Genomic DNA, 27,688 nt, shown 5'->3' with positions numbered 1-27,688 from the left:
AGCACTGTATGGGATTTAGTGATTTGTAACAGTCTCCAAAGAATGCCAACAGCAATAAAAAGTAAGCATTTCAATACAAAGGGAGAAATCCCAGAGCCATGATCTGACAGGTTGGGTGGTTTGGGGTTTTTTTTTAAAGGGGAAGGTAATGATAATAAATGGTGAGATAGAGCATTTGTGTGAGAGTTGGGCAGTGCAGAGGCTGCCCCACCGAACTGACTTTTTTGGGGTGTATCAACTGTGTTTGTATCCCACCAGAAAGCAGAACATCCCATGAACCATTTCTGGCTATCACACCAACCTCACGTCAGGACAACACTTTGCCATGTTAGCCAACAACAAGTCTCAACCATTTTCGTTTAGCAGTGCTACAAAAGTTTGGGGGGTTTTTTTTGGTCAGTAAAAATTAGTTTTACTAAAATTTCAGTTCTCAGAGAGCAAACCACTACTTGTGCACCAGCAAGGCACAGTAAGTGTCACACAGAGCACACCTGAGGTTTGGCACTACAGAAGACATTAAGCCATGGACACACCTCAACTACTCTGCCAGCCACCCAGGTGTTTTTCTGAGGCACGAGTCCCGCAGTAGTACCGCTTTTGAGGTGGTTATTTTTAAAGCCTGTGCCAAGCGTTCATGCAGTGGTGGGCCTGAGGAGGGGAGCTGTGGTTATGCAGTAGAGGTGACGACGGGTCGGTGGGACAGGCTGGATCTTCAGCTGCGAGAAGCTGACCAGTGAGGCCCAGCAGTGTCCATCGCGCACTGGTACCACATCTGTCCCACAAATAACACAGGTTACTTCAACCCTCCTGTGCCTCAGCCTGGCTCCCCCGCTCTGCTCCTGCTCACATCTCTGCCATCAGTGAGATCCGGCCTCCCTCAGGAATTTCTGCTGGGACTGCACATAACTAATCGTTGTGTTTATAGCTTCGAGCTATTTACCCAAAAGGTGATCCACCACGGATTTTATTCACGTCCCTCCCCTCTCCCAGATCTCTGAGGGGCCTCAGGCATGAAGGGCTTTAGGGAGAAGCAGCAGGTGGAGCCCGGGGAGGCTCCGGCGTGTCCACCGAGGCGAGGCAGCACCTGGGGGCCCAAGGGACACACACGGCCTCATCCTCTGCCACCCCCCGAGCCCCGGGGGGTCCCTCCCTGAGGCGACACGGTGCCGCCCGGAGCAGCGCTGAAGACCCGTCGCGGGCCCCCGCGCCCGTCCCTCCCGCAGGGCCTGAGGGCTGATATAAGGGCGCTGGGAGTCGGGGCGGCTGGTGCGAAGCCCTGAGGGCCGGAGGACAGGCCCGGCCCCACCTGCAGCTCCCAGGGAGGCGCCGCTAGAGGCCGCCGGGCTGCCGTTCCCGGGCTCGAACCGGCGGCAGCGGCTCCTCCTCCCGCCTTCTCCTCCTCCTCCTCCTCCTCCCAGGCTCCTCTCCGGGTAAACAGCGATGGCCGCCGAGGAAGGAGGCGGCGAGCCCCATAACAACATGGGGAACCACCTACAGCTGGTGCCCGGTAATGGCCGCGGCCGGCTGAAGGCGCGGGGGGAGCCGGCGGGGCGCCGGGCCGGGCGTGAGGCGCCGGGCCTCGGTGTGTGGGCGGGATCGGGGGGAAGGGGCGGCCGGGAGGGCTGTGGGGCGGCGGGGGGTTGGTGGGGAGGGGGCGTGAGGCTGTGTGGGGAGCGGGGAGTCCCTGCTCCGGCCTGGGCGGGCGGAGTGGGGCGGAGGGGGAGGCTGCGGGGAGCAAGGGAGCGCGGGGGGGCCCGGGCGGCGGTGCTGGGGCGGCCTTTCGGTGGGCGGGAGGCGGCGCAGGGCTGATGGAGCTGCAGCCAGCCCACGGCCTCTGACTCTGGGGCTGGCAGGTTGGTGGCTGGCAGCCCGGGCTGGCTGAGCCCGTAATTGTGCGGTGGAAGAAGAGATAGTCAGTCGGTGTTGAGGCACAGGGGTGAAACATGCTGTGAAGTTCCCACCAAAGTGGGCAAAACACAGACACTCTTCTCTGTAAATTTGGACCTCTCTAAAACCAAACAAAGTCTGAGAAAAATGTGTGTTTTTAGAAAGTCTCCACCCGATTTAAACGCCCTCTAATGCCATTAATAAAGCAGGGAAGCAGTGCACAGGGCTTGAGTGCAGCGTTGGCTTCCACACGCTGTCCAGGCTTCTGCAGTGTTTGTGCTGGAGTTTGTAGAGCAGCCGGGCTTGTCTGTCCACGTACACTAGCGTAACTCCGCATGTGGGTACCTATTGCATAATAACGTGCGTTTTTTTCTGGTTTAGCATATAGTGCCTGCAAACTGACAGGAGATCGTATGGTTTTGGAAGCAGCTCGTGCTAAACTGGAAAGAACATTATTTCAGAATAAGCTTGCAGAGGAGAACGTAGCAGTACATCCTGCCAGGAACTGATGTAATTTCCTATATCAGGAAACTCTATGAGCGTTTTATGCCAGTATATTTAAAATAATATGAAAATATTTCCTGAATATTTTAGGAAATACAGCCTTAATATTTTCTTCCGCGTTCCTGTTTTTTTAAAATGAGGTTCGTATTTCCTCATTTCTGCACAGAGGTGTTGAGAGTAGATCTCGTAGTGTTAGTGGGTCAGCACGAGCATCTGGGAACATCTAACCTGCCACGAAAGAAATGTGAGCCTTGGCACGCAGCGTGCCTTCAGCACTTGCCTTTCCCTTGTTTCTGTGTACTGGAGGTCTTGCTAATCTTGAAATAAAATAATCAACAAACAGAAATGTATAGTTAAGGGTGTAAAAGATGCAGTTTCTTTTGCCTTCCATCTCCTGCTCCTGTAGTGTGATCGAGGAGGAGAGTCAAGACGGTGGTGTTTTTTCGACATTCACATGGTGCTGCTGCAGTAAAATGAGTCATCGTTCCTCCCTGCCACCACACAGCAGCTAGCGTGCGTTTTTGGCAAGACCGAGCAAAAGTTTGCAGGGCACAGTTCTTTCTAATCAACTGCTGTTAATTCCCTTTGTGTTCAGAAAAACAAGTGAAATGGCCTCACGCTAAAAGGCCATTAAAACTGCTAATGATTGATGCAACTTGATGAGAGTACATGCAAACCAGAATATAATTTTTGTTTAAGTCAGCTTCCCTCCCCCACTCTGTGCTGCCACCCCAGAACCAAACAAAAACTTCCTACTCTTTCCCTCCATCAAGCTAACCAAAATGCTGGCTATTTTGTACATTTTAAATGTTTTGGAATTGTCTGTGGTTGGGGTTCCTAACTGAATATAATGGAAGAGAAATTTCATGTAGAAATTGACTATTTTTTGCAGTAATTAGGAAGATGATGTCTATTGCTTTAAGTTCTGTAATTAGAGAAAACACCAGAGAGCCTGTAACCTCCTTTCTTGTCATGCTGGATCATTTCTTGAGATAAATACAATATAGGATGGATCCATAACATCAGTGTGTTGTGCTGTGCATCCTACAGAGAGGGTTCTGTAAACTGTGCAATAATTTTTTTTAAAAAAAAGTGAAGCAGCAAGAAGACCATTGACTAAACATTTTGTGAAGAATACATTTAACAAATGTGTCTGAAGGCCGAAGAGGAAAGGAAAAGGTTCTCTAAATGTAGCTTATAATGTCTTCTTCATTGTTCTCTTGTCCTCCCACTCTCAGAAATAGTAAGATCTTGGTAAAGAGGGCGGTGGTGCTCCCATTTCTGAAGGAAGACTCCTTTTGTAAGATTTGCTACAGTACATTTCAGATAAGATAATCACTCCACCTTCTAAATTTTCAACTCTAAATTATTTCTTGAGATACTAATTGCAAAGGCAGGCAAGTAGATAGACTATTGTAAAGGTATTTTTATGTCTATCTTGTAATGTAATAGCTTTCAAGATGTAAATGATGTTTTTCAGCACCATTGGGATTATCCATTACCCAGCAGCTATTGGTGTAAGAATCCTGCAGATTGGTTTGCAAAGTTTATGATAACATCTATTTTAGAAACAGCATGTGTATAAATACTGTTTGTGTTAAAAGAAATGGGATCAAGTAATACAGTTACAAACGTGTGATAGTTACATTGCATTTGTTTTGGGTGAGTATTATGCAGGCATATTTTGTATGGTAATGCACAGAACAGTCTGTGAAAACAGCATTTTAGAGATGGATATACTTTTAAATTATCTTCACTATGTTTTTTTAATGTATTTTAAAATATCTATACAGATTTTGTACAGATAAATGCACTATTTACGTTTCGAAAAAAAACCATACTGATAACTGTCCTCCTGCCTGAAAGTAGTTTTAGGACTGACACCTGGAACTGAGAAATGAGAGGAAAGTAGTGGGTTTTAAATACTATTTCATACCTGAAATCCTTTGCAGAGTCATTGTTTGCCTTCTTAGTAGTTGCCTTTGCAGGGTTTGTGCATGTCAAGGATTTGTGCATGTTTGGTATGCACACAGGAGAGGCTGACAGCAGTAAAATTGTCTAAAATACCAGAAAGAATCTTTGCATGAATACAGAGCTTCAGATTGCTTTTAACTCGCTTGCTTTATGTGTGAAGTTATATTGTTCAGGTTTGTGCTACTTCAAATGCTGCATTCAGCAGCCTACAAGAAATTAAGTTATCTGGCATCCCTGTGTACAGACAGAAGACGTTTAGAATTGAGATAAGGAAGTGCTACTGTAGTGAAAATCGGAACTGGCGGACTTTGTTTATTATTTTCTTCCACAAAAAGTTGTTCTTGCCTTTCAGAAATAAATTACCAGCTTTCAACCCTTTCTATAGAATGGTGATTTTGCTGTAACAGCAAGAAAATTATTTTCACAAGTTTACACATACAAAAGTTACTTCCCCGTGAAAGGCTGTAGCCTGGGAATATTGAATGTGTGATTCTCTGATTTTTCTCAGTATCTTAGTCTTTGCTGATTGATTTCTACACAATATTCTGTATGTGTTTATTAGCAGAGAGCGAGGAAGAGGATGACAATGAAATGGATGTTGAAGATCAAGATAGTAAAGAAGCTGAAAAGCCAAACATCATTAATTTTGATACCAGTTTGCCAACATCACACGTGGTACGGCTTTTACACATCGTCCATTAAATACGTCTTGAAGAGATTTTGATTGTTTTTGTGTAATTCTATTGTAATATCTTTAAGCCAAAGACCTAGTTTTAGTCTGTGCTTGTAAATCACCAAAACCTTTTATACTACTGTCATTTCCTTACTTATTGTTTTCAGTATTTAGGTTCTGATATGGAAGAATTTCATGGAAGAACGGTGCATGATGATGACAGCTGTCAGGTGATTCCAGTGTTGCCCCACGTGATGGTGATGTTGATTCCTGGACAGACGTTACCTCTTCAGCTTTTTCACCCTCAAGAGGTTAGCATGGTGCGGAATTTAATTCAGAAAGACAGAACATTTGCTGTTCTTGCATACAGGTAAAATATACAAGTGGGTTTACTGATAGCATGCAGCATGTATTTTTAGCTCAATTTCTTTGGATACTAAATCAAAAGCAGATGGTTGCATCAGTTCTGTGGTGAATAACATAAGTTGTGGTTTGAAATTGTTTGACAAAAATTGTCTTCCAGTACATAATGAAAAAGGCTTTCATGTCCTACTGGTTAGCTGCTTGACAGTATCACATGTTTGTGTAGAGAAACAGTAGGTGTTGATCTGCTGCCTTGTTTGAGCATCCTTTTGATTTCAGTAACTGTTTGAATGCACTGCTCCATCTTAAAGAATAAGCCTTGATCTGAAATGTAAAAATCAGATTCTTATTCTGAGAACTGTATTGTTGTAAAGGTATATTTGCTTGGTTTGTGTGTGAATTTAACAAACACAGACAAATGCTTCACAATAGAGTTGAGAGACAGGAGGTGATAGAAAAGCGGAAAAGAGAAAGGCTAATCTGTGCCAAAAGAAGTTGGGAGTGTTCCTCTCTCTTTCCCCCCAAATTTACTATGGTTTAATTATGTGGGAGGTGGGAATAGTTATTTTTATAAAGTCAATCTAAAGAATTTTGGTACTTTCAGTATCTGCATTTCAGATGCAGATACATTGGTGATCCCTGTGTTCCTAGAATTTCATCTCTAGACCCTAAAATAAAACCAAGTCAACTGGCAAAAACCTCCAACCAAACAAAACATTAGAAGTTGCTTTTAAAATGGAAAAATAATGGTTGTGATTAGTTGAAGATATTTTACAAAATTTACTTTTTTGATAAGACTTAATTATGTACAGTCAGTGCAGGTAGACTAACTTGTGACATGTGAATGAGCAGTACTGTTTGGAGGGTAGGTAACCTTTTTAATTCTGTTACTTTTAGTAATGTACGTGAAAGGGAAGCACATTTTGGAACAACAGCAGAAATCTATGCCTACAGAGAAGAGCAGGAGTATGGAATTGAAACAGTCAAAGTGAAAGCAATAGGAAGACAGAGGTTCAAGGTGCTTGAAATAAGAACCCAGTCAGATGGGTAAGAAAATTGCGTATTTATTTCTACATGTTCCAAATCTTGTTTCACCAAAACATTTACATTTTACTGCAGGTGCATCTGCCCTTTCAGTCACACAATTGACTAATTACTGTAGATATTAACTGAATGCTTAATCAGTAGCTTCTCCGGTTATTAAGGACTTCTGACATTTCCTGTTCTAAGACTGATGTTTTAGTAGTTAATAACTTTGCTATAAAGTTCTCTAAAGAATATCTACTTGTAGTTTGATTTGATGTGTATGAGAAAACATCTGTCAAAATGACTTTGTTTCTGAAAGTTAAGTCAGGAAGAAGATGTTGATTTGCCTGCATTCTAAGTTCTAAAACTTTATTTCAAAATCTCTCACATCCCTGTTTCAAACCAGATGTGAAGTGAGAGGATTCAGTGTCAGGTGTGTGCCTTCTGTTGTCTTGTGGAAAACCTCCCTGAGAGCAACCAGTTTCCATTCATTTGAAAAATTGTAACTTTCATTTTCTGAAAGGAGACCTTCCTAGAGATGGTCTGCATTAGACGTGTTCCACTTCATAACTTTATGTGCAATTGCAGCTCTGAAAGGCTGCAGGCAAGAGTCTGACACTACAGCTAATAACAGTTTGCTGCCTGATTTTTGTACTTTGAGTGTTCTTTACCTACTGAGACTCAAGAGTGTGCAGAAAGAGTCAGCTGCATGATTCAGATACGGAGAGGACAGTAACTGCCCAGAGGGGTGGTGGTGTTCATGAGAAGCTTCCCATGGAAGGGGAGGACTGGAGTCTGGTAATAATAATGGAGAAACAAGTCACTTCTCTTGTTCATTTTTTCCTTTGTAAACCATAAAAGCACACTGAGATTTGTGGATAAATATTTGAATATGAAAATAGGTTCTTGATTTTTGCTAACCACAAGCAGCCCATCATTTTCATTTTCTCAGATACTAAATCTTGTTTATTTTAACCATTGTCACAGTTTAGTACATACTTCAGCAAGTCTTACCTCTTCCTTTCTGACTGTTCGCTGATATTTCACTGATAGAAATGTGCTACTTCTCCTGTTACTGGTTGACAGTTCTTTTCATGTGCTTGTCAAACACACTCAAATCAGCTTTGATAGGAGTATTCTCTTCTATATTCTCATCCTGTTCTTTTCCAGTGTGATACCTGTGATATTTAGAGGCTCCTCTTTCAGCCAGTTTTATCATATTACGAAATTAATACCTTTGTCCATTTATAAAGGTGACCAAGACCCTTAACATTTAGTTAAGAGTGTGCCACGTCTTCTGTCATTTTCAAGTTGTTCTTGACATCATGCTCTGCACCATGCATTGCATCGTGAGCCGCTGTCAACGTTGCTGTCCAGAGGCTCCAGATACTGATCCTGTGAGCATGTGATGATTCTTAGCATGATTGCTAGAGGTTTTTGTAATCTTTTCTACAAGGCCTATAGCATCTTACTCCAAATCTGTAGATCTAAAGCTAATCATCTGTATTCTGCTGTTGTTCAGTATAATGGCATTGCTTTAGAAAGAGGCCGAGGGGAAGGTCTGAGCACAGGATTTTCATGTACTTTTATGACCTGCAGCTGAAGAAATGAAGAATACATGTGATACTTGCTATTTCTCGCTATCAAACGTTTGGTAACAAATAACATGTTCCAAATTTTGCAGCTTTTGCTTGAACACAAGATGGCAGTATGTGGACAACTACAGTAACAGCAGCTTTGTTACTGAGAATTCAGTATCCAGAAGCAGTTAAGATGTACAGTGATTTTTGTTGTGGTGTTAAAGCATTTTATTATGATGATTTTGTATCTGCTGACTAGCAGAGATCACTTTTACACAGCATGTTCACAAGTTTCATTCATAAATACAAATTTTTAAATGTATGCAAGAAGGTGAGATCAGTTTTTCTCACCGTGGCAAGCTCTATATTTGTTGGAATCACTTAAACTGTGCAGAGTTACTCTACTTTCAAATACTGCACATATTGTGGGTTTGGGGAGTGATGAGTAAACTTGAACTTCTTAGTACTGGCCATGCTCTTTGGAGTCTATGTTCTTCAGTTCATTCTGAGGAGATGATCCCTGCAGGTTAGGAGACACCCCCCCCCACTCCTGTGCCAGTGTTCTGATTGTGAATGAGCCTGTAGCTTGACAGTTCACTACCACTTTTGTCTCTACATCAGAGGGATGTAAGAAGGGAATGTGACATAAGAAGAATGTAATGTTCCATCTATACAAAGAAAACACTTTCATTAAGACCATGTTCCTAATTTTCATTTATTCAAGGCAGTTAACAAAAATAAGTATTACCGGTCTAAAATAATTTTTTGATAAAGAGGGAAAAATATTTAGCTTCTTAGCAAGAAGAAAATTCCCATAGTTCTCGGTGAAACACTGATTACTAAGTGCTTCTGGCAGAACATCGTTTTTATAATTGATAGTAAGTTAACAGAGTTCGGTGTTGCCCCTGTAGATAAAATTGGAAAATTGTAATGACGTGCATCTCAATATTTCAGGACTTCTGATGCATAACACTATTAAAATGCAAAGTCTTTTCTGCTAGACAGTATTCTCAGTAGCCACATAACTGTTGCTGAACTCTTTGTGGAATAGGTGACCTGGTTGATGCTAGGATATTAAAAGATGATCAGAGTCTGTATCCTATTTCTGCTGATTTTGAACTCTAGCCTAGCACATATGGTTTTGTGGTTTCAAGATAGCAAACTGCATTTCAGCTAAACTTTCTTTCTGATATGCAATAGCTGACTGTTAGTTTACGGCAGAAGTAACTTGAGGAAACAAAAATCTAAAAATACAGTGCTGAGATGGTAGAATATTCTGCTGTTTTAGCCACTGCCAATCTGTCTTTAATTCTGCTGTCACCATCCCAGCAGATATCAAGTGCTCTAAAATACAAGGACAGCCTGTTGTATCCCATGGAAAAGGTAGCTAACTGAGAGGTGGGGAAAAAAAAAAAAACAAACACCAAAACAACAAAGAAATTTTGCTGAAAAAGTTAAAGCAGTGATCTGTATACCAGTACAAAAAATAAACAGCTAAATCTGCTTTTTAAAGGGAAAATAGAGATTGCTTCTGTCTTCAATTTAGGTAGACCAAAGTCCAGTCAGCACAGTGGCTTTAATAATTTAGCCAAGAGCATGAGATAATCTGTCTTCTAGGATAGTATGTGTTTGGTTTGCTACAGATATGCTGTATGTTCCCTAAGGTAATCTGATTTACATTAGTACAACTTTCAAAATCTGGTGAAATGTTTTGCTGCTTAAATTCTATAGTACTATGTAGTGATTAGATCTATTACACATACCTATGTTTTTCTAAGCAGTAAAATCCATTTTTTTATATACTCTTGTATATGTGTGTATATCTTATCCTTTTTTTTTTTCTTTGCTTTTATCAGAATCCAGCAGGCTAAAGTACAAATCCTTCCTGAGCGAGTGCTGCCTTCAACAATGTCAGCAGTACAGCTGCAGTCTCTCAGCCGATGCCATATATTTCCGTCTTCGAAACCTACAGCATGGCAAGACCAAGCTATACATCAATGGTGGCAGAAATATCAAAAGGTTAGAAGCTAGTTGTGGGATTTTGGTTTTGTTTTGTTGGGGTTTTTTCAAATTTTTGATGTTATTTTGAAAATCAATATAAAATTCCACCCTTTCATCTTTAGAAGAGGATGTACAACTAGGATGCTAGATACTAACCTCTCCTGCTTTTGTCGCATTTTGTGTGATTGTTTATCAGCATCAACAATGGGGAAATGCATGTTTGGTATTAGTTCTCTTTGGTTTTAATTACACTATTATTAGATTAATAATTTGGATAATAATACATTACATAATTCATATTATTACAATTATTTTTTTACATAAACACCTCAGAGTGCTGGTTGATAAAGCTTGTAGATGATGAAGTGTTGGTGGAAAAAACAGTTTATAGAATTTAATTTATAGGCAGGTCAAAGAAGCATCTTTTACTGATGTGGCTTTGACAATAAAAATATTGGCAATCAGTGTTGACAGTGCCAATGCTCTTGCTTTGTACTTGTCATAATGGTTTGGTTTGGAAAGTAAGGAGGCTTTTGTAACTTTTTTGTGACTGATTTGCGTGGAAGAGGTTTTTAAAGAGCAGAGTTGGTTTGGAGGTAACTCACAAATTTCAGCCTTGAAATGGGAGACCTGTGACATCTTAGTTGTTTGGAATCACAATTCTGTTTGCTACTTTTGCTTTAAAACCTGCATCAGTTAAAGGATTAACTTCTGTACCTGCAGTTACTTGTTTACAGAAAATGTGGATCTGTGTTAGAATGACAGACTCAAGGGTTTTTTTAACTCAGTCAAATACTCCCACGCAGGTGATTGTTGGCTAACAACTAGGCTGCACATTATAGTCTTGAGCATGCTTTATGTTGCACTTTCATCTTGTAAACTTTTATATAACACATATCTAAAGTTCTTGCTAACTTTTGTGTTTAGTCATTATCTTTGTCAGATCACAGTATTTCTATGTAATCCATTTATTCTGGCCAATTGCATGTGTATTTCAAAGTTTGTTTTTTGATTTATTGGTATTTGTTCAATGGATGTACCTTCTGGGATACCTAATATGTAATTCCCCCCCCCCCTTTTTTTTCCTTTATTTTTCCTTTTTTTTTTTTTTTTTTGTAAACTGAGTTTAGAAACTTTTTCTTAAATCTTATTATGGTACTTAAGGTGACAAGATAGGAAAGGGTCATAGAAATCTCTAATTTTTTTTATGCACTCTGCATATGTTGACATAGTAGTTATTAGTGGAAGACGGTGCTTTTACACACAAAGTGGGTAAATTAGCAGTTCCATGGTCGTATAAATTTTACTTCCTAGAGCTTTTATTATAAGTATGCAGACTTTACACTTCTTTAGAGAGCTTCCAGAATTTTATTTACTTGACTCTGATTTAAAAAAAACCCACCAAAAAAACAAAACAAACAAAAAAAGGTAGAGGAGAAATAATCATTATCAGGGTGTTGGTGTTGTCATTAGGGAATTAGGTTCTACTTTCGTATTTTTGCTTCACTGACACAAATTCTGTCTTTGCTTGTTTACGTTATTTTTGCATCACTGCAGCTGTGACAGTACTTGAAATCAGCAGGGAATTCACACTGAGATCGTAGGACAGAATTTTCCTGAGTCCTAAGTGGCTGATGCCATGCCTAAGCCTCAAACTTCTGCATTTCTCAGGGGAATAATGAGGTGTGATTTGTGCGAGAGACAGCTGTGCTGTTTAAAAGGTGCTAAAAGATGCCTTTATACAAGTGAATGTGCACTTCTATCAATATACAGCGTTTTCCTTTAGGAGTCTGAAATAAAATGTACTGTCAAAAGGATAATTTTGCTGGAATAAATTATATTTCCCATGATAAGTCCCATGCTAGCGTATCGTACCAGCATAGTTACACCTCAAAAGCCTTTCAAGTGTAAACCTAGCTCTTTCTTGGGCACAGTGCAGGCTTTTCAAAGACCAACTGTCATTAACAGTGGACAAATATGCAAAGCAAGGTTAATGGGACAAGAGTTAGCACTGAGGTCGGTAGGAGAGGATGCAGTGAAACAGGGCAACCTGGCTCTTCTGGAAAAACTAAAATTGTGGCTTGCTTATTTATTTGTTATTTAATTCACCATTTCAGTCAGTGGCCTATAAAAGGAAAGATACCTTGAAGTTTCTGTATCGGTAGAGATCTTTGGAACTACCTCCAGAAATTAATATAGAATCCTGGTAACTCTCCTCGTTGTCAGATGCAGTTTGGACTTTTTTCTTCAGTGGATTTGAACTCTGTACCCTTACCCCCCCCCCCCCCCAAAAAAAAACCCCAAAAAACCCCCAAAAAAAAAACCAACCCAAAAAACAAACAAAAAGCCTCATTAAACAAAGAGCTATTGATTCTCAGAGTTCTTGAACAAGTTCATCTGAATTAACAAGCCCAGAAACACTCTGCTAGGGGGGGCAGGGGCAGAAATCCCTTTCAGAGACTGATTCTGTGTGATGATAGCTGAAGTGCAGTGCACCCGCTGTAAGAAAACATGTTTTGCAGACAGAGATGCAGAACCAGAGTAAGTCCCATTGCCCTGTTGATCTCAGTCACTCTGTTGATGTCAGTAGAACTGTGACTGTTTTCAATATGGTGGCCTGTACCTCTGTATGACTAATATAATGAAAAATGTCAGAATGTCAGAAAATGGAAGTTGCATTTTTAAGAACAGTTTAAGAACAGTTCCATACATAAGAGCTGTTCCATACAAGAGCTGACCCTGTGTTAGAAAATATACTTGCTAATTAAATCAGTAACTTGAGTTTTGGTGATCCTGAATTCTGTCTTCAAAGTACCATTTATTTGCTGTGGATTTTAGTCTCTATTGCCTGATTTTTCTCATTTGTAAAATAAGGATAGTTGCCCTCAAAGGGAAAATTGGTTTAATTTGCAAGTATTTACAGTACAACTTGAGATTCTCTTTTGGAAAGCAATGTGGTTATGTAGTATACTGCTTTTTAGATTTTTATTAACTTAAACCTATAAATTTAAGTATTCTGAAGTCATTTTAGAGAATTGGTTAACTAAGCAAATAACCTTACACTGCTGGAAATCTGGTGGTTAAGGAATGCAGTTGTAATCTAGGTTTCTTGTCTGTAGGATACACACAAACTGCACGCAAGCTGAAGATTTTTTTAGAGGTGATATTGGTGGCCACTTATATTTTGTTCCTCCAATGTGCTCTGTATTGTTGTATAGATATTTCCGTACACAATTCAAATGAACACGTTAGTCACATTCACAGTGAAGTATGATACAGTAGCACGGGCCACTCCTATTAGTAAAATTTGTGTTTTGAAAGAATACCCTTCAATAAAAACTATTGAGACCTTCAGGGGATTTTTTTTTTCTTCTGTTTTTGTTTTTCTCCTCCACATTTGTTTCTTACTCAGTGCTCCATTTGGGTCTGAATTTTTCTTCATAGGATGTTGTTAGAAGGATATTGTACAATATTTTTTTCACTGTCTGTGAAGTTACAGTAAACCTGGTTTTAATAGCTTTTCAGTAGGCTGGCACGAGCACTGATGTTCAGTAAACATTTCTGCAAATGTGATTTCCATTAATAATAGATACCATAACTAGAGAGAATAACAATATGCGATTAAACACTAAGATCGCCTAACTTTTCTTAATCAGTAATTGTTCTGCTGTGAGAAAGCATCCTCTGGAACTCCTAACTTGCGTGTTGGTATTTTTAGTTAGGTTTTAAACAGATTAGTTTTCCATTTAAGAAATATTATCATATATCCATTGAATTTGTATGTCAGCGTAAAATACCTGATACGGCCCATTAATCTCCTTCTTTCATTTTGTTTATTATACATTTGGCTAAATTGATATGAATAGTTCAATCACCTCGCATTGTGGTTTGTTGTGGTTTCTAAAGTAGCAACAGTTGGTGGAGACTAAGGAACAAATGTGCTGTCTCATAGTACTTAGAGTTTTTGAACTGTCTAAATTTCAAATAGATGCTCTTTTGAAAGGCATAACTTCTTATTACTAAGCATTAGAAATTCTTTCAATGCTGAGACAGGTTTTCTAAGAAAATCCATATATTGTCTGTCTTGTACGGAAGTCTTAGCTCTCAGTGCATTTGAGAAGTGGTTTGGAAGCTTCACATTTAAGTACTGGTCCTGATGGTCATAATTTGATGTATCTTTAAATAATCAGGTTATCTCTCCTCAGTTTTATTTGTTTGAACAAGAACTCTCCCTAATGTTAAAGAATATAATTTGTGATTTTGGTTTTAGAGGAAGTTCCACTGTGCAAGTTTGACATCTTGGCCTCCCTGGCTCTACTCTCTATATGATGCTGTAAGTTCACCCTATGTATTACTAAATAATCTACAATTAGTTTTGTATGTTTTAATATCTAATTACTGTATAATGTAAAAGATTTAATTTTGTTGGCTCGTAAGTTACATTTTAAAGATGTGTATAGTTTTTCCTTTACCATGAAAAGAGCAGGAAGGGCTTCCCCCTCTATAGTTCCCTTGTGCAAGAGCGTGTGTCTGGGGTGGATAACAGAGGGTCAGGTTCCTGCTATGTTACCTCAGAGCAAAAACTCGATCCTCTGTCCCACAGGCTCTGGGTCAGTTCCTAAACACCAGGGTGCTGGATAGTCTAAGGGCTGTCTTTCCTGTTGGAGTTGGTTTACTCTTTAAAAAGTACATATTTCTTTACGTACATATGTGTGTGTATATATATTTATATATACGTATATATAAGTAGGTGGTGTAAGAGAGGCAGGAGTAGGGAGGAGCCTAGTCCTCATCTTGTTCGTGCAGTTCTAGAACTTGAACGGTTGTCTCCTTATCTCAGCTGAGAGTTATAACCACCATGGGCCATTGGTTCATTTTGGCCCCTTTCCCATCCTATTTTGCTCTTAGTTTAAAGTATGTAGATACAAAATGAGTCTGTAAGTACTGTAAGTCTTAAAAGCTAACGTCCACTTAGGGAAAATAGCTTACTCTACATTTTGCTTCCTTTTTTTTTTTTTTCCTAAGAAAACAGAAATACCTATGTATTTAAATTAGGCTTTTCTTCTAACAAAAGGAAACCTTGATGGAAAGAGTCAAGAGGCAGCTACATGAATGGGATGAAAATCTTAAAGATGAATCTCTTCCAACAAACCCAATAGGTATGATGATGTTGAGCTTATGAACTCAAATTTTGGGTTTAGGTGTTTTTTTAAGTTCCTAAGAAAATAAGGCTTAGATTGTAGTTGATCCCTTGCTTCCAGTTTCCAATAAATTTTGGTGGTTGACTTTGACAAAAGGATGATAGAGCTTCTAAAGACAGGAACATCCTCCAACTGTGCCAAAAGACATTCAGTAAAAGAAGTAGAACTGTATTGTGCTCCATGGTGGGAGGAATGTGATGTGTTTCCTAAGAAAACAAGAGCCAAAACTGTACTAGATTTTAAAAACTATTATTACATAAGTCTAAGTGTTAGTATGTATAATCTCTTTGTTCTTACTTCTTACTACCTCTTATCCGACATGAGGGAAAATAGCACCAGTAACCTGATCACAGAAAGCTGGGATCAGATTTCATGCCCTAGCAGACATTGGGGTTATGCCCCACTGAACAAGTCTCTTCTCTCTGCAGGTCTCTGGTATCTACTAAGACGGAAATTTCAGTTGAAGCCTTTCTAAGGCAAAAAACATTCTTTCCTGTGTAGACTCTCAGATGCCTAATAAAAGGGAAATTCAAACTGCAACCTTCAATTAAAGTAATTTAAGCACCAAATGCAGGTCTGGGCTCAACAGTTTTGATGTACATGGAACTCTTGTTTCTGATTTGCCTAAAGTAGTGGTTGCAAGTACTACCCAGCTGCTTTGCCCGGAGTGCTACTTAGACTAAGGGCCGTATATGGAAAGCATGTGAAATATCTGAAAACAAATCCAGTACTTTTTTGGCACTTCTTTTTCTCATGATTCACAGCACACTGATATTTTGCTGACTTTAATTTTCAGCGTTTGAGTTCTTTTAGAGGCTGTGAGGAATGGGATGATTTCCATCTTAGCAAGGTTTTTGTTAGCAAAGTTAAAGAATGGCTACAGTGAAGTCCACTACCGTTTGTGCCTCTTAATACCCAATTGAAGTTGCTGCCTGAGAATTTATTATCCCATTAAAATATTTTTTTTAAAAAAACGCCTAAGTGTGTCTTCTTGACTGAATATTTTTGGATCTAATTTTGGTCTTTATTCAAATGTGGAAAAAAAAACCCTTCCAAAACCTCTAAAAGTGAGAATATACAGAGTATGTCTTTTTCCCTCTCAAAATAGAACAGTAAAGAATACTTTCTTAGTACTAACATAAGTTATATATCTTGGTTGTAATTTATGAAGGAGGTCTGTGTTTGTTTCTTTTTTCTTTAATTTTTTCTTCTCTCATAAAAACATGTCTGTCTTTTTTGAAAAAAAAAAAAATGAGGAAGTGCAAGCATAATGATTACCACCAGTGGTGGGAAACTCATTAATTCACCATCGAATTGGAAGCCTGTATCTGACAGTGTTCTCCAGGGATCTGTTCTGGTTTTGGAATCCATTACCTTACCAGCATTGTTCAGTCTCCATCATTGGTGTTCTTCAAGTGGGGATTAGACAAGTATCTTAGAGGTTTTACCTGTATGTGATGCAGCCTTAGGGCAGAAGGATGTACCAAGATGACCTCTAAAAGTCTAGTATAAACCTAAGTTTTAGCACTCTTATCTGTAACTGAGCAGAAATAATAGGTTTCACTTCTCTCTAAAATTCTAACAGGCCTGGTACTTTCTCATTTCTAGATTTTTCTTACAGAGTTGCTGCTTGCCTGCCAATTGATGATGCATTACGTATACAGTTGCTTAAAATAGGTAGTGCTGTTCAGCGGCTGCGGTGTGAATTAGATATTATGAACAAAGTGAGTATTTTCTTGTCATTAAATTGTTCTCACAAAAAAAAAATAGGAGTAACTTACAATCTGTAACAAAAGTGTATGAGATTTCCAAATAATGCTTTTAGAGAGTGAATTTGGATGTTCTATTTATTTCTTCCTTCCCCTTTAAAAATTTGCTTAGGAAAGAAAGCGCTCTCTCAATACTAGACTTATTTCTGGCAGCAGGCAAGAAACATATCACATTTGCTTTTGTTAGAAATCGTATTTGAACACCTCACAGCATCTCTTTAGCCAAGAGATGGTGCTAGAAGTCCAGTGTTGCTCATAAGCGTCTTAAGAATATCATAACCCCATACTGACAGTATAATACACCACAGTCAAGTAGCATTGTGCCATGAAAACTCATGGATTTTGTAACAAAAGAGAAATCTTTGTAGTATTGAGCTATTGAGTATAAATCTAAGTATTGGGCTGAAAGGGTTTTTGCAAAAATGTGTATTAACTGGTTAGGCAAAAATGTGTATTAACTTTTTAGGATGTTCAAAAACTTTTCTTCCCTTCTTTCCATTGCCATAAACATGTAATGCTCTAAATGTAGGACATTAAAGTTTTACTTTTACATAGTACATTTCTTTATAATATATACTTTCTACTGTAAGTAATATTATATATTATAACTGATAATGCAGCTAAGTGTCAGTCAACCTCATGTTGAATTGACTGTTTTAGGAACAGCGTTTGCAACATCTCCGACAGCAGTTCAGATTGCTGTTCTCTTTTCAAAGAGAAAATGCTGAAAAGAGCCATTAGTATAAATGCAAGATTTAACTGTAAACTTGTTTATGTGTTTGACAGTGGTAGCTGGAATATTTACTATTCAATTCATGAATGGAAAGACAAATTACTATTTTTGTTAATACATTCATATTGCAAAGAATAGCTCTATACATCCTGATTGACCCTTGCCTTGCTGGTTTTAAGCTTGCTGGCAGTGGAAATTTTGCCTGTTTGCCTTAAAAGTACTGCCTGTTTCTGGAGAAAAGAGAACCAGAATATTATTTTAATACCGTTCCTCTTCCCAAAGTTCATGCACCAAAAATCTAAAGGGGAATATACAGAGAAAAGGAGACAGAAAACGTCTCTTCCAAATTCTGAGACAAAAATGGACAGGTTTTCATGTGAGGCTCTAATCAGTTTAAACTGCATTTGTGTTTCCTGACTCAGAAACTCTGAAAATATTCTGGTATTCAGATGCCACTAAGAACTGTTCATGTTCAGTACATTGTATATTTTCTATAAATCCCAAAGACACAGGAGGACCTAAGTTACCCTCATAAAATATAAGGTAAAGTTGATTTTTAGCCTACACCAGAAGGTTTTTTTCTTCATCAACATGTGACATTCTGTGAATGTGTTTAACTGTTCTGTATTAGTGTGAGAATGGTAAGTGCATTATGGGTTTTTGCAATTTTTTAGCAACACTTATTTTGGTCAGACCCACTCTTTCTAGGCCAGAGTTCTTTAATAAGAAGGGGTGCTCTGGCAACATAGCATGTATTGGGGGGTACTTGAGAAGGATGGACTGAACGTGTTTCACTGTTCAGAATGAAATTTCCAGTAATACAACGGATTGTAAGACCTGATCCATTTTCTTATGTCTCTGATAACAGTGAATTATATTGCACTTTTAATAGCTTTTCCTGTTAATAAAGACAGTTAACTGTTTCTGTGCTTATTTTTAAAGGAATGTACTCACTCACAGGTATAACACTTCTGTGAACTCTGCTTGAGTGCTAATTGTAGTAATTACGTTTAGAAATGGAGGGATGGAATTAAGTAGCTGTCTAAATTGGCTTCCGAGAGGGATATAGGAGCATTAGATTATAATTTATGAGTAAGAATGATTTAAAAGAGTGAGCGATAGTAGATGTTAAGGGTTCACTGGTAGGAGAGGAAGGCCAAGTGAGTTCTAGGAAGCAAAATGAACTGATGTATGATAAATAGTATCAGTGTAGTAGAGCAATCTTCCTCCCTCAAGTCTCCAAGGTCAGTAGACAGTGTGGTGAAAGTGTGGGGCAGAACCAGTGTCACCTACAAGGAAGGAACTGGAGGAAGTTGAAATGCAACAACAAGCCCAGAGGATCTGAGTAGAGGAAAGGAGAGAGTAAAGGCTGACATAAGCCTGTGTGGTATCACACAAGTGGGGTGCAGGAGTCGGAGCTCAGGGAGACTCAGAAGCACAAGCTGGGATTTACTCCAGGTTTGAAAAGGATATACACTCACACAGGGACTTGTCCAAGTGAAGATCCCAGGCACAGCATTTTGTTCCAAAATACAGTGGATCATTTTTTGGGTAATTTCACATGCATTACCCTTAAAAAGAGGTAGAAGTAATGCACCGCCTCAAAATTAATGGTAGTGTTCTGCTAAGCTGATTTAAATGCTTATTTTCTGGGCAGTGTCAGTGATGAATTGTTTCATTGTACTTTCTAGAAGTTGTAGAAGAGAAATTAATCTATTATAATCTTTAAGAGAAAGATCAATACGTCTTACATATTTTGTGAGGAAATTAAAACCATTGATCTGAAGTACTGTCAAATTTTAGAAAGACTTAATGAATGCATTTGTACTCATCTACCTTTTCTGTGTTGTATTTTAGAAGAGCAAAGGTTTTTTCTAAATTAGCTCTTAGAGACCTTAGAAGGTTGACTCATTTATTATCTTTGTGTAGTCAGGTCCTCTTCTGTGTGTAGATATTGGGGGGGGGCGGGGAAGTATATAAAACCATTTTGTCTTTCAGATAACAATGTTTACCATAAATGAGTAAAATGCATAGAAAAATATTTATCCTTTGATAGAAAGAGAAAACGTAAGTGACTCCTGCCCAGATAAACAAAAGAATTGGTACAAATTCTGTTCTGAGGGAAGGAGAGAGGCATTTTTATTATTTGCCACTGTGCTGACAAGCGTCTGGAAATGAATGAAATTACCTTTTTTGTTTTTCTTTTCAAGTGTACATCTCTTTGTTGTAAGCAATGCCAAGATACAGAAATAACTACCAAGAATGAAATATTCAGGTGAGTTTATTGCTGTTAATCTTTGGGAGGTTCTTAATCAGAAACATTGTCATGGCAAAACAGGTTAAGCTAGGTTATTTCTTATAACTACTGTGTTTTCCACAGCTCTAATAAAATTTAAGTAAATATTTATAGGGAATTTTCTTTATAGAACAAACAGGTTAACTTGAGCTTTTTTATTAAAAAGTTAAACCTGAACATCACCATGTATATTGTAACAGCAGTTAGTGTGAAAGGCCGTGTTACGCCTCCTAGTCTAGCACCTTGCCACTGAAGAATATGCACTCTGTGGTGACTTTTGAAATATAAATTTGTTACACAGAATTTTTTGTCCTATTATTTCTGAATAAAGCTCGTGAGATCCCAGATTTTATTTCTCAGCACTTTGTCCCGACTTCAGTGTGTCAACAAGCTTCAACAGCAGATTAAAATAGGTGGTATAGATAGGCTCCCAGGGTGTTGTCATGTAAGGAGATTGCCTGTTTGTCATTAAGCATTGTGATACTTCTTTTATTTTAAGAATATATGGTTTAATCCTAATAAATGCACTAGGCAGTATGTTCCCATTATATATTTGACCTATACGATATCTGCCATGTTCAATGATGATAAGACTATACACTTTCTAAATAATTGCTGCTTCTGGCAGTCTTGTCACTATTTTGATCTAGTATAACTAATATCTGTCCATCACCTATGATAATGTGAGGGTTAAAAGATGTCTTGGTGTAACAAAGCAAGACTCCGCACAGTTTTCCTTTATCAGTGTGATAGAAGCTGATGTGGTAATTAAAAGCCATTTCTTACCTTCTAATCAAATAATGGATTCCAGAAACCATGATCCCTGCCGTGTCGATATAATGTACTTTAACAGAAGAATGATGAGAAGTTAGTGTAACAAATTAACATTTTTGATTACTTTTAAAGTTAGATTTAAAAGTAGCAATATAGATGGCTTTACTGGAAATTGCTGTTCAGAAGCAGCAGGTAAATTATGAGTCTATCATGTACTTTTATACTGAGCTGTAGGGTTTTGAGGGAAAGATTAATAATTGCCTTAAGTGAGGTAGTCTTCATGGCATCCTGTCAGCTATCCTCCGAGTAACTCGTCCCCTTTAACAAGCAGCTGGCGAGGTTCATCGGAATACAAGAATGTTTTAATCCTTACTTGTGATAATCTCTTCTTAAATACCTTTTCTGAAGTAGGGTCATAATAAGTAGGAAAACAGGAGTAATTTATGTCAGTGAGGAATACATTGGATTTATAACACTGGACACTTAAATTTCTTCGATTCTGAAAAAATTTGACTAATGATATTTTACATTAATATCTATTTTCTTCCAATTTTTAATAATATAATTAAAGATGCTTCTTTCTCTGCAGCCTAAAGTGGTTCTTTTGCTATGGAAAATAGTTTTAAGCATGGTTTGCAGTTTTTCCTCTGTTTACATTTGACAGCGTTTAGTTTTGTTTCCTCCTTGAACTCTGACAAAATTATTAATCGTCTGTTGCAGTTTATCCTTATGTGGACCCATGGCAGCATATGTGAATCCTCATGGGTACATCCATGAAACCCTTACTGTATATAAAGCCTGCAACTTGAATCTCAGTGGACGACCATCGACAGAGCACAGCTGGTTTCCTGGGTAATAACAGTTAAAGAAATCTTACTAGTAAATGGCAGGAATTTGGTTGTAAATGCATTCCTGTGATGGTGGAATAGTAAATATATGATTATTTTTTTTTTTGAAACATACATCATCATTTTGTTCATGTGAAAAACAGGGAAGTAGACTTAGACTTTTTCAAAATACAGAATAAAATGAAAAATTCAGATAAAATGTTTTTTGAATTTCTCTTTAATTTTTTTAAAATGTGGATTGTGTATAGTTTCTTTGTGTATATACACAAATTCTTTGTGTATAGTTTTGTATAAGCTACAACTAAAATCACAATTACTGTTTCCACGCAGCTTTCTTTGATCATAAAGTAAATAAAGTGCAAATGAAAACCAGAATATATAAATGCAGTTATTCTACTGAAATACTTTTTTAGATTTAAAACCTGAATATGTTAGATGAATCTAAAAATTACTAACATTTGTATTAATCTGATTACCTTTGATTTTATTTTTTTTTTAATTAGTCTGTCTCTCTGAAACAGTAGCAGAATTAACAGTCAAGATGTAAAAGTTTGCCTAATAATGACAGGTCTTGCATCAAAACGTCACTCTGGTAGCTTAAATTTAGTTTTTGTGGCTAGATAAGCTAGATAAACTCATTAGAAGTTTGAGTATTTAAATCTTAAAAATACGTGAAATGACAAACTATTTGAATTTTAGTTTCACAAAATTATTCTTTAAATATGTTTTCACCAAATCATTCTTTTGTGTGGTCCCTTCTGTGCCAGAGTGTCAAAAACTGTTTTTCTGTCCCTTTGGCTGTCATGTCCTCCTCTAAAGCAGCATAAAATAATATGTGGCTGTATCTGTAGCCAGTCCAAGGTTTTTGACTAAAGCATGTACACATTTACTCTTCCATTTTCTCCTGTTGATCATGGGGGGTGGTTTCTGGCTTATCACATCCCATTGAGGAGTGACTTGGAGGGTTTACAGCATATCTGTCACAAGACATGCATGCTTTAAGACTCCCTGAAGAAAACTTGTGGCTTATAATATCTGGAGTTGATTTTTCTCATCCTTATGTGTTTTCTCATCTCTTTTCTTCTGTGAGGGTTTTGAAATATTCATGTTCTGCCTTTTAAAACTGTTAAAGAAAAGCTCCGTTGCTTTGGAAAATGCAGTTCCCTGTTAATCTAGGAGCAGTGCAAAAATCACTTTTATTTCCCTTAAGTAACTTACTCTCTGAGAACCATTTTCTGACTTTTCTTTAACGCACACCGCATTTTATCCTACTGTTGAATGTGCTAATAAAGTGCTTTAGTTTGTTTCTCTATTTGAAGACTGATTTTATTTAATTATTTTTAGATCTGTGGGGTTTTTAGGTGGGAGCTGGGTGCCTTGATTCCCAAAGATTCTTTGAAAATCTAGCTTCAGACTAGTATTACCTTCTTACCTGATGAGTGAGCTGTGTTCCAGTATTTTTAAAAATGTCTTTTCCTTACATGTGGGAATCAACCTTCTATTTTGTTTTTGGTAGGTACGCCTGGACTATAGCCCAGTGCAGAATCTGTGGGAACCATATGGGATGGAAGTTCACAGCTACCAAAAAGGATATGTCACCTCAGAAATTCTGGGGATTGACACGGTCTGCTCTCCTGCCACGGATTCCAGAAACAGAGGACGACTCAGGCCAGGATAGATCGCCGTTGCTCTGCCTGTAATCTGGTAACCTGCTGTGGAGATGAACAGGCAGTAGTCTGTCTCTTAAATGCATCTGCTCAGTTCTGCTTCTGATGCTTACTTAAACTTAAAAAAACCCAAGAACCCACACCCACACACTAAAACCCACCAAACAAGCAGGCTCGCTACATTTGGGTTTGGTGTACATCCACATTACTGTTGTTCGAGGCACATGGAGAACTGAAGGCTGAATCTTTAAAATGACAGCTGAGGAGAGGAGGTGGCATGAGACACCAAGAGATTGATCTGATCCATCTGGACAGACTTGAGACTGAACTTTCTCCTTCCTTGCATAACTTCAGAACATGTTTACTGCTATCAACTTGCAGTTAAAGAAGGTGGGGGGAAACTAAAATTACAAATAAGCAGAGTATAATTTATGCAATATATGTATGATGGTAGATACCAGTTACTTGCTGCAGAGTATTTTCCATAATATACTTAAAAGTGTTTTTGCTGAGGACCCCTGTTTCTAATTATGTGGAATACTTCAAACTTTACGCTCGTGCTGTTTCTTAGATATTTGCTAAATAACCACCGAAGAGGGTACAAGACCGAAGTGTTTCTTCTGACTGCTCCTGTGTTGGTAATGTCAGTGGCAGTGCTGTAGCTGGCAGAAGTGTTCCTGCTGCCTGCAGCTGGAGCAGCTGCATTACAGGATGCCCTTTGAAGGAACCCAGGGCAAGTATTTGGTCCTTACAAGTTGTCTGATCTATTTAGTCTGTTTGACTTTAGAAGTGTTAAAGTTTAAAATATTTATTCAAAATATGCAGGTCAGTCCCAGAACATAAACTACATTGTCATTTACTGTTGAACGTGCTTACACGTGCTTCTCAAAGTTATTTCTGTGAAGATCAGTTTATTAGCATACACATCCAGGATTCTGTGAAGTACGCTCTAAAATACATAACTGACAATTTTTCAGTAGTATTTTTTTGACAAGGGGGAGGCAACATCTCTTTTTTTTTTCTTTTACACTTTCTTATCATAATGTGAAATTTCACATTATCACCCCCTTACCTTACGAAGAGCAAAAGTTTCTAAATAAAAGAGAAATAAAAGGCAGTGCGCTTTTTTTTTTCCCTGAAGTGATGTCTATGCTACAGAAATTGGGTGCCAAAATGGGGCAGGTTTTGCCACTGATTTATTGGGGGGTTTTTTCCCCTCAGAATGCACTTTGATGGAAACTGAAGATTTCTTCAGTATGTGTGTGTACCTACACGCTTGTTTTTCTTTTGAAGCTTTATCATTCACTCTTTATTTCTTCAAGTAAATCTTTGAGAACTTGTATTGTCAAATACACAAACCACAAAACTCCTTAAGATTTAAGACATCAGCCACTGCTTGCTTGTTCTCAATCATGCTGCTACACCAAACGTATGTAGCATGGACAGATCACTCCCGCGAAAGGCCGAGTCAGCTGCTCTCTACAAGACAGGTAGCTGATTTAAAAGGTAGCGTGGTACCTCTACGGCGCAGCTGAAAGAATACCCAGATGTGAAGAGGTGTTGGGTGCTGAAAGGCTGTTAAGGTAGTTTATCATGCTAGGTGTGTAGAAACTAATGACTGTGTAACTCAGGTTTAGTTCTTTGGAGCCTTCTACCTCTGTGCTTCTGTGATAAGTTTTGTTCTCTCTGTAGACATCTTTAATGCTGTGTTTAATTTTGTGTGCAGTGCTCTGACTTGCCAGTGAACTGTGAAAAGCAATACTTCTTTGAATATAATTCTGAACAAATAGAGGGTGAATGATGGCTCATTTTCTTCAAGAAAACATTCTGTATTTTGATTATGTTTCTGTAATAAGCTTTCAAAAGGCTGAAATGATAAGCACTAGTGTGAGAGTGAGACTGTGAAACCTCTGTACTTGGATAACCACTGAAATCATACTTGGCTTTCCCCTCCCACCCTGCACATGCACCCGCACACAGACACACAACACACATGTGTGTGCACACACACATGGCTTAGCTGTAGGCTTGGTTTATTTTTTCCCTCAAGGATACCTAGTATCTCTTGTTCCTGTTACCCTCAGTAGGGCTCCTTGGTGGCAAGAAGTTTGAGGGTGCTTTAAAGTACCTTCTGCTGCCATTTGGTTGAAGTATTCACTGAGGGTGTTGATTAATGAGGCTTTGAAAATGTTTGTTTTCTCAGCTATCACTGAACTTCATTAAGGTCTTTGGCTTAGTCTTTTGGACTGCCTCAACTTAAAATGGCATTATGTTGGCAATGTTTGAATACAAATTAGGCATATTTTTGGTATTGTGTATATATAGTCAAATGTAAACTAATATAATCAAGTGAGATAAGTCAGGAGTAAATTTAGCACTAATTTAATTTTATTGTTGATGATGCTGTCCCATCTGCCTAACCTTCTGTGTGATGTTCGCTATTTTGAAGTCTGTGACACTTTCCAGGTTGAGAACAAGTGTGATTGAGGTTGCCATAACGATGATGAATCCTGCCACGGTGAAGCTGGCCATTACAGTGCTACATGTGTGAGTGCTCAAAATGTACAGGGCAGGTGGGGCATCGTGGATAGTTCTATACATTGGTTAACATTTTCTGTGCGTCTTTTCTCCTTTTTGGAGAGAAAGCTACTGGACTGGGATTGTGGAAAATTATTACCGACAAATATGGGCATCATAAGCTTTTGAGAGCTAAATCACATTTTACAAGAATTTCCTGTATTTACTACATTCATTGGTTGGTATGTAGCTTCATGCATTAATTAATCCGATTGATCTGCTGGCTGCTGCCAAAAAGGGGTCATTTTTTTCTCTTTTCTCCCACCATAATCTCTGCCCTTCTGACACGAGAGCTGGGATTGGTGTCCTGGCTGCTGGTGGAGGGAGGAGGGACAAACAGGCATCTCGTGGGGACAGAGGAGGGACTGCCCTGCTCAGCAGCAGGTCCCGGCTGCATTGGAGTACATGTAGCATAGAATCGCTCGTTTTCAAGCCGTCGTTACAATAGCATAAAGACATCATACAATCGGAGCCTGTAATATTGCAATTTTTCCTATATTTTAGTTTAGTTTTGATGGATAGGTAGAATCACATAGGACACTTGCACACTGGGTCTAAAAGATGTTCAAATACACTACCATTTGTTTTTTAATAATGCTATTTTTGTATGTGCTCCAATTCATTTTGTTTCTCATTGTTTTTTCACCTTTGTTTAATTGCTTTGTAAAAGCTGCAGAAAGGGTAGCACGTTCTCTGCTTTAACTCTTCCTCTGTCTGCCTTTTGAGATAACTTTTCAGAAAAATCTTGTTGCTCGCAAACATTTGCAAAGAATAAAATTCAGTTTGTTTCAAAACTGATTTTTTTTTTGTGATTGGGGTGGGTAGAAAAAAATGTTTAGGTTTACGTTGTGTTTTAAACTGGTTAGCTGCAAAAAGTAATATGTAAGCTGCAGGAGTTTCAGCTCCAAAGAACGTGCAGGCTCAACTGGCAAAGGACAGAGAAGGTAAGAAATAACATGGGAAGAGCGCAGGTTGTCATTCCAGATGTTAAGTCCTTCATCTTGAGCTCTTTTCTCCCTCATCTGTTCACTTATTTGCTTTAATCCACCTGAGTAATTCTTAGCTTCACTCCCAAATTGTTTCCTTCTGCATTAACTTCCCAAGGTCTGAGAGCGCTGATGGTTTTTCCAGCATCCCCTTTATCTCCAGTTTCTCCTACAAAGAGAAGGTAGTAGGTAAGTGTATGAGGGTGTTGGGTGGTGGAAGTGTGGAGGAGATGCGTTGAGGAGAGCTGGTTGGAGGCCTTGGGGACCGGCTCAGTGGAAACCCCAAGGGAGGGAGGGAGGAGGCGAGGGTGAGCAGCGGAGCAGCAGTGTTGGGCTGAGGTGGGAGTGGTGGGAAGAATGTTAAGCTGCATAAACCCCTGCCGAAACAGGGTTAGAGGAAGCCTTAAGTGCTTTAATTTTAACTAGGAAAGCAGAAGAGAAGTCTAGACATACAGGTTCTAGCCACAGAGCTTGCAGTTCTCACAGGGCTGTCCTGTTGGGTTTCAACCAGTAGCACCAGGAATGTGTCCCCATCATCTGTTTTCTTCATCAGTTTTATTAAGAGAATGTTCTGTGAACTGTATTAACAAAGAATCATCAAGATACAGTTTTAGCTTAACTCCCGGTGCCAAAATCTAATTTGCTGTCAGAAGGCTTAAATTCAGTGCATGAAATGGGCTTAATCCTGCTTTGGGGTTCAAAACACCACACATGACTTCATTTTTCTTATGTGACTGTTTTCAAAACGTCCTCCTTGCTGGGCCAGAGCTGAGACCATGTTGTCTGTTTTATCTTTCGGGGGGTGGTTCAGAAGTGGTGTTTGACCCAG

General features: G+C 38.7%; 1 protein-coding gene across 2 annotated transcripts; it reads left to right on the top strand.

Moving 5' to 3' along the window:
* Window positions 1–1,392: 1,392 nt before the first annotated feature.
* Window positions 1,393–26,667, top strand: CRBN (cereblon). 2 transcript variants are annotated; one of them, XM_074836072.1, is made up of 11 exons: window positions 1,393–1,507; window positions 4,931–5,040; window positions 5,206–5,408; window positions 6,299–6,448; window positions 9,864–10,026; window positions 14,279–14,341; window positions 15,083–15,167; window positions 16,818–16,933; window positions 19,922–19,986; window positions 21,502–21,633; window positions 23,146–26,667. In XM_074836072.1, the coding sequence occupies exons 1-11, from the start codon at window positions 1,441–1,443 to the stop codon at window positions 23,327–23,329; spliced, it is 1,338 nt and encodes a 445-aa protein (XP_074692173.1). In that variant the 5' UTR covers window positions 1,393–1,440; the 3' UTR covers window positions 23,330–26,667. The 2 variants fall into 2 exon arrangements, with proteins under 2 accessions (XP_074692173.1, XP_074692172.1); XM_074836071.1 differs by having other exon boundaries at window positions 4,928–5,040.
* The last annotated feature ends 1,021 nt before the right edge of the window (window positions 26,668–27,688 follow it).

This window comes from Strix aluco, chromosome 11 (assembly GCF_031877795.1).
Source record: "Strix aluco isolate bStrAlu1 chromosome 11, bStrAlu1.hap1, whole genome shotgun sequence".
Lineage (NCBI taxonomy): Eukaryota > Metazoa > Chordata > Aves > Strigiformes > Strigidae > Strix > Strix aluco.
The sequence above is the reverse complement of the archived record's forward strand: the minus strand, read 5'-3'. Positions and strand labels throughout refer to the sequence as shown.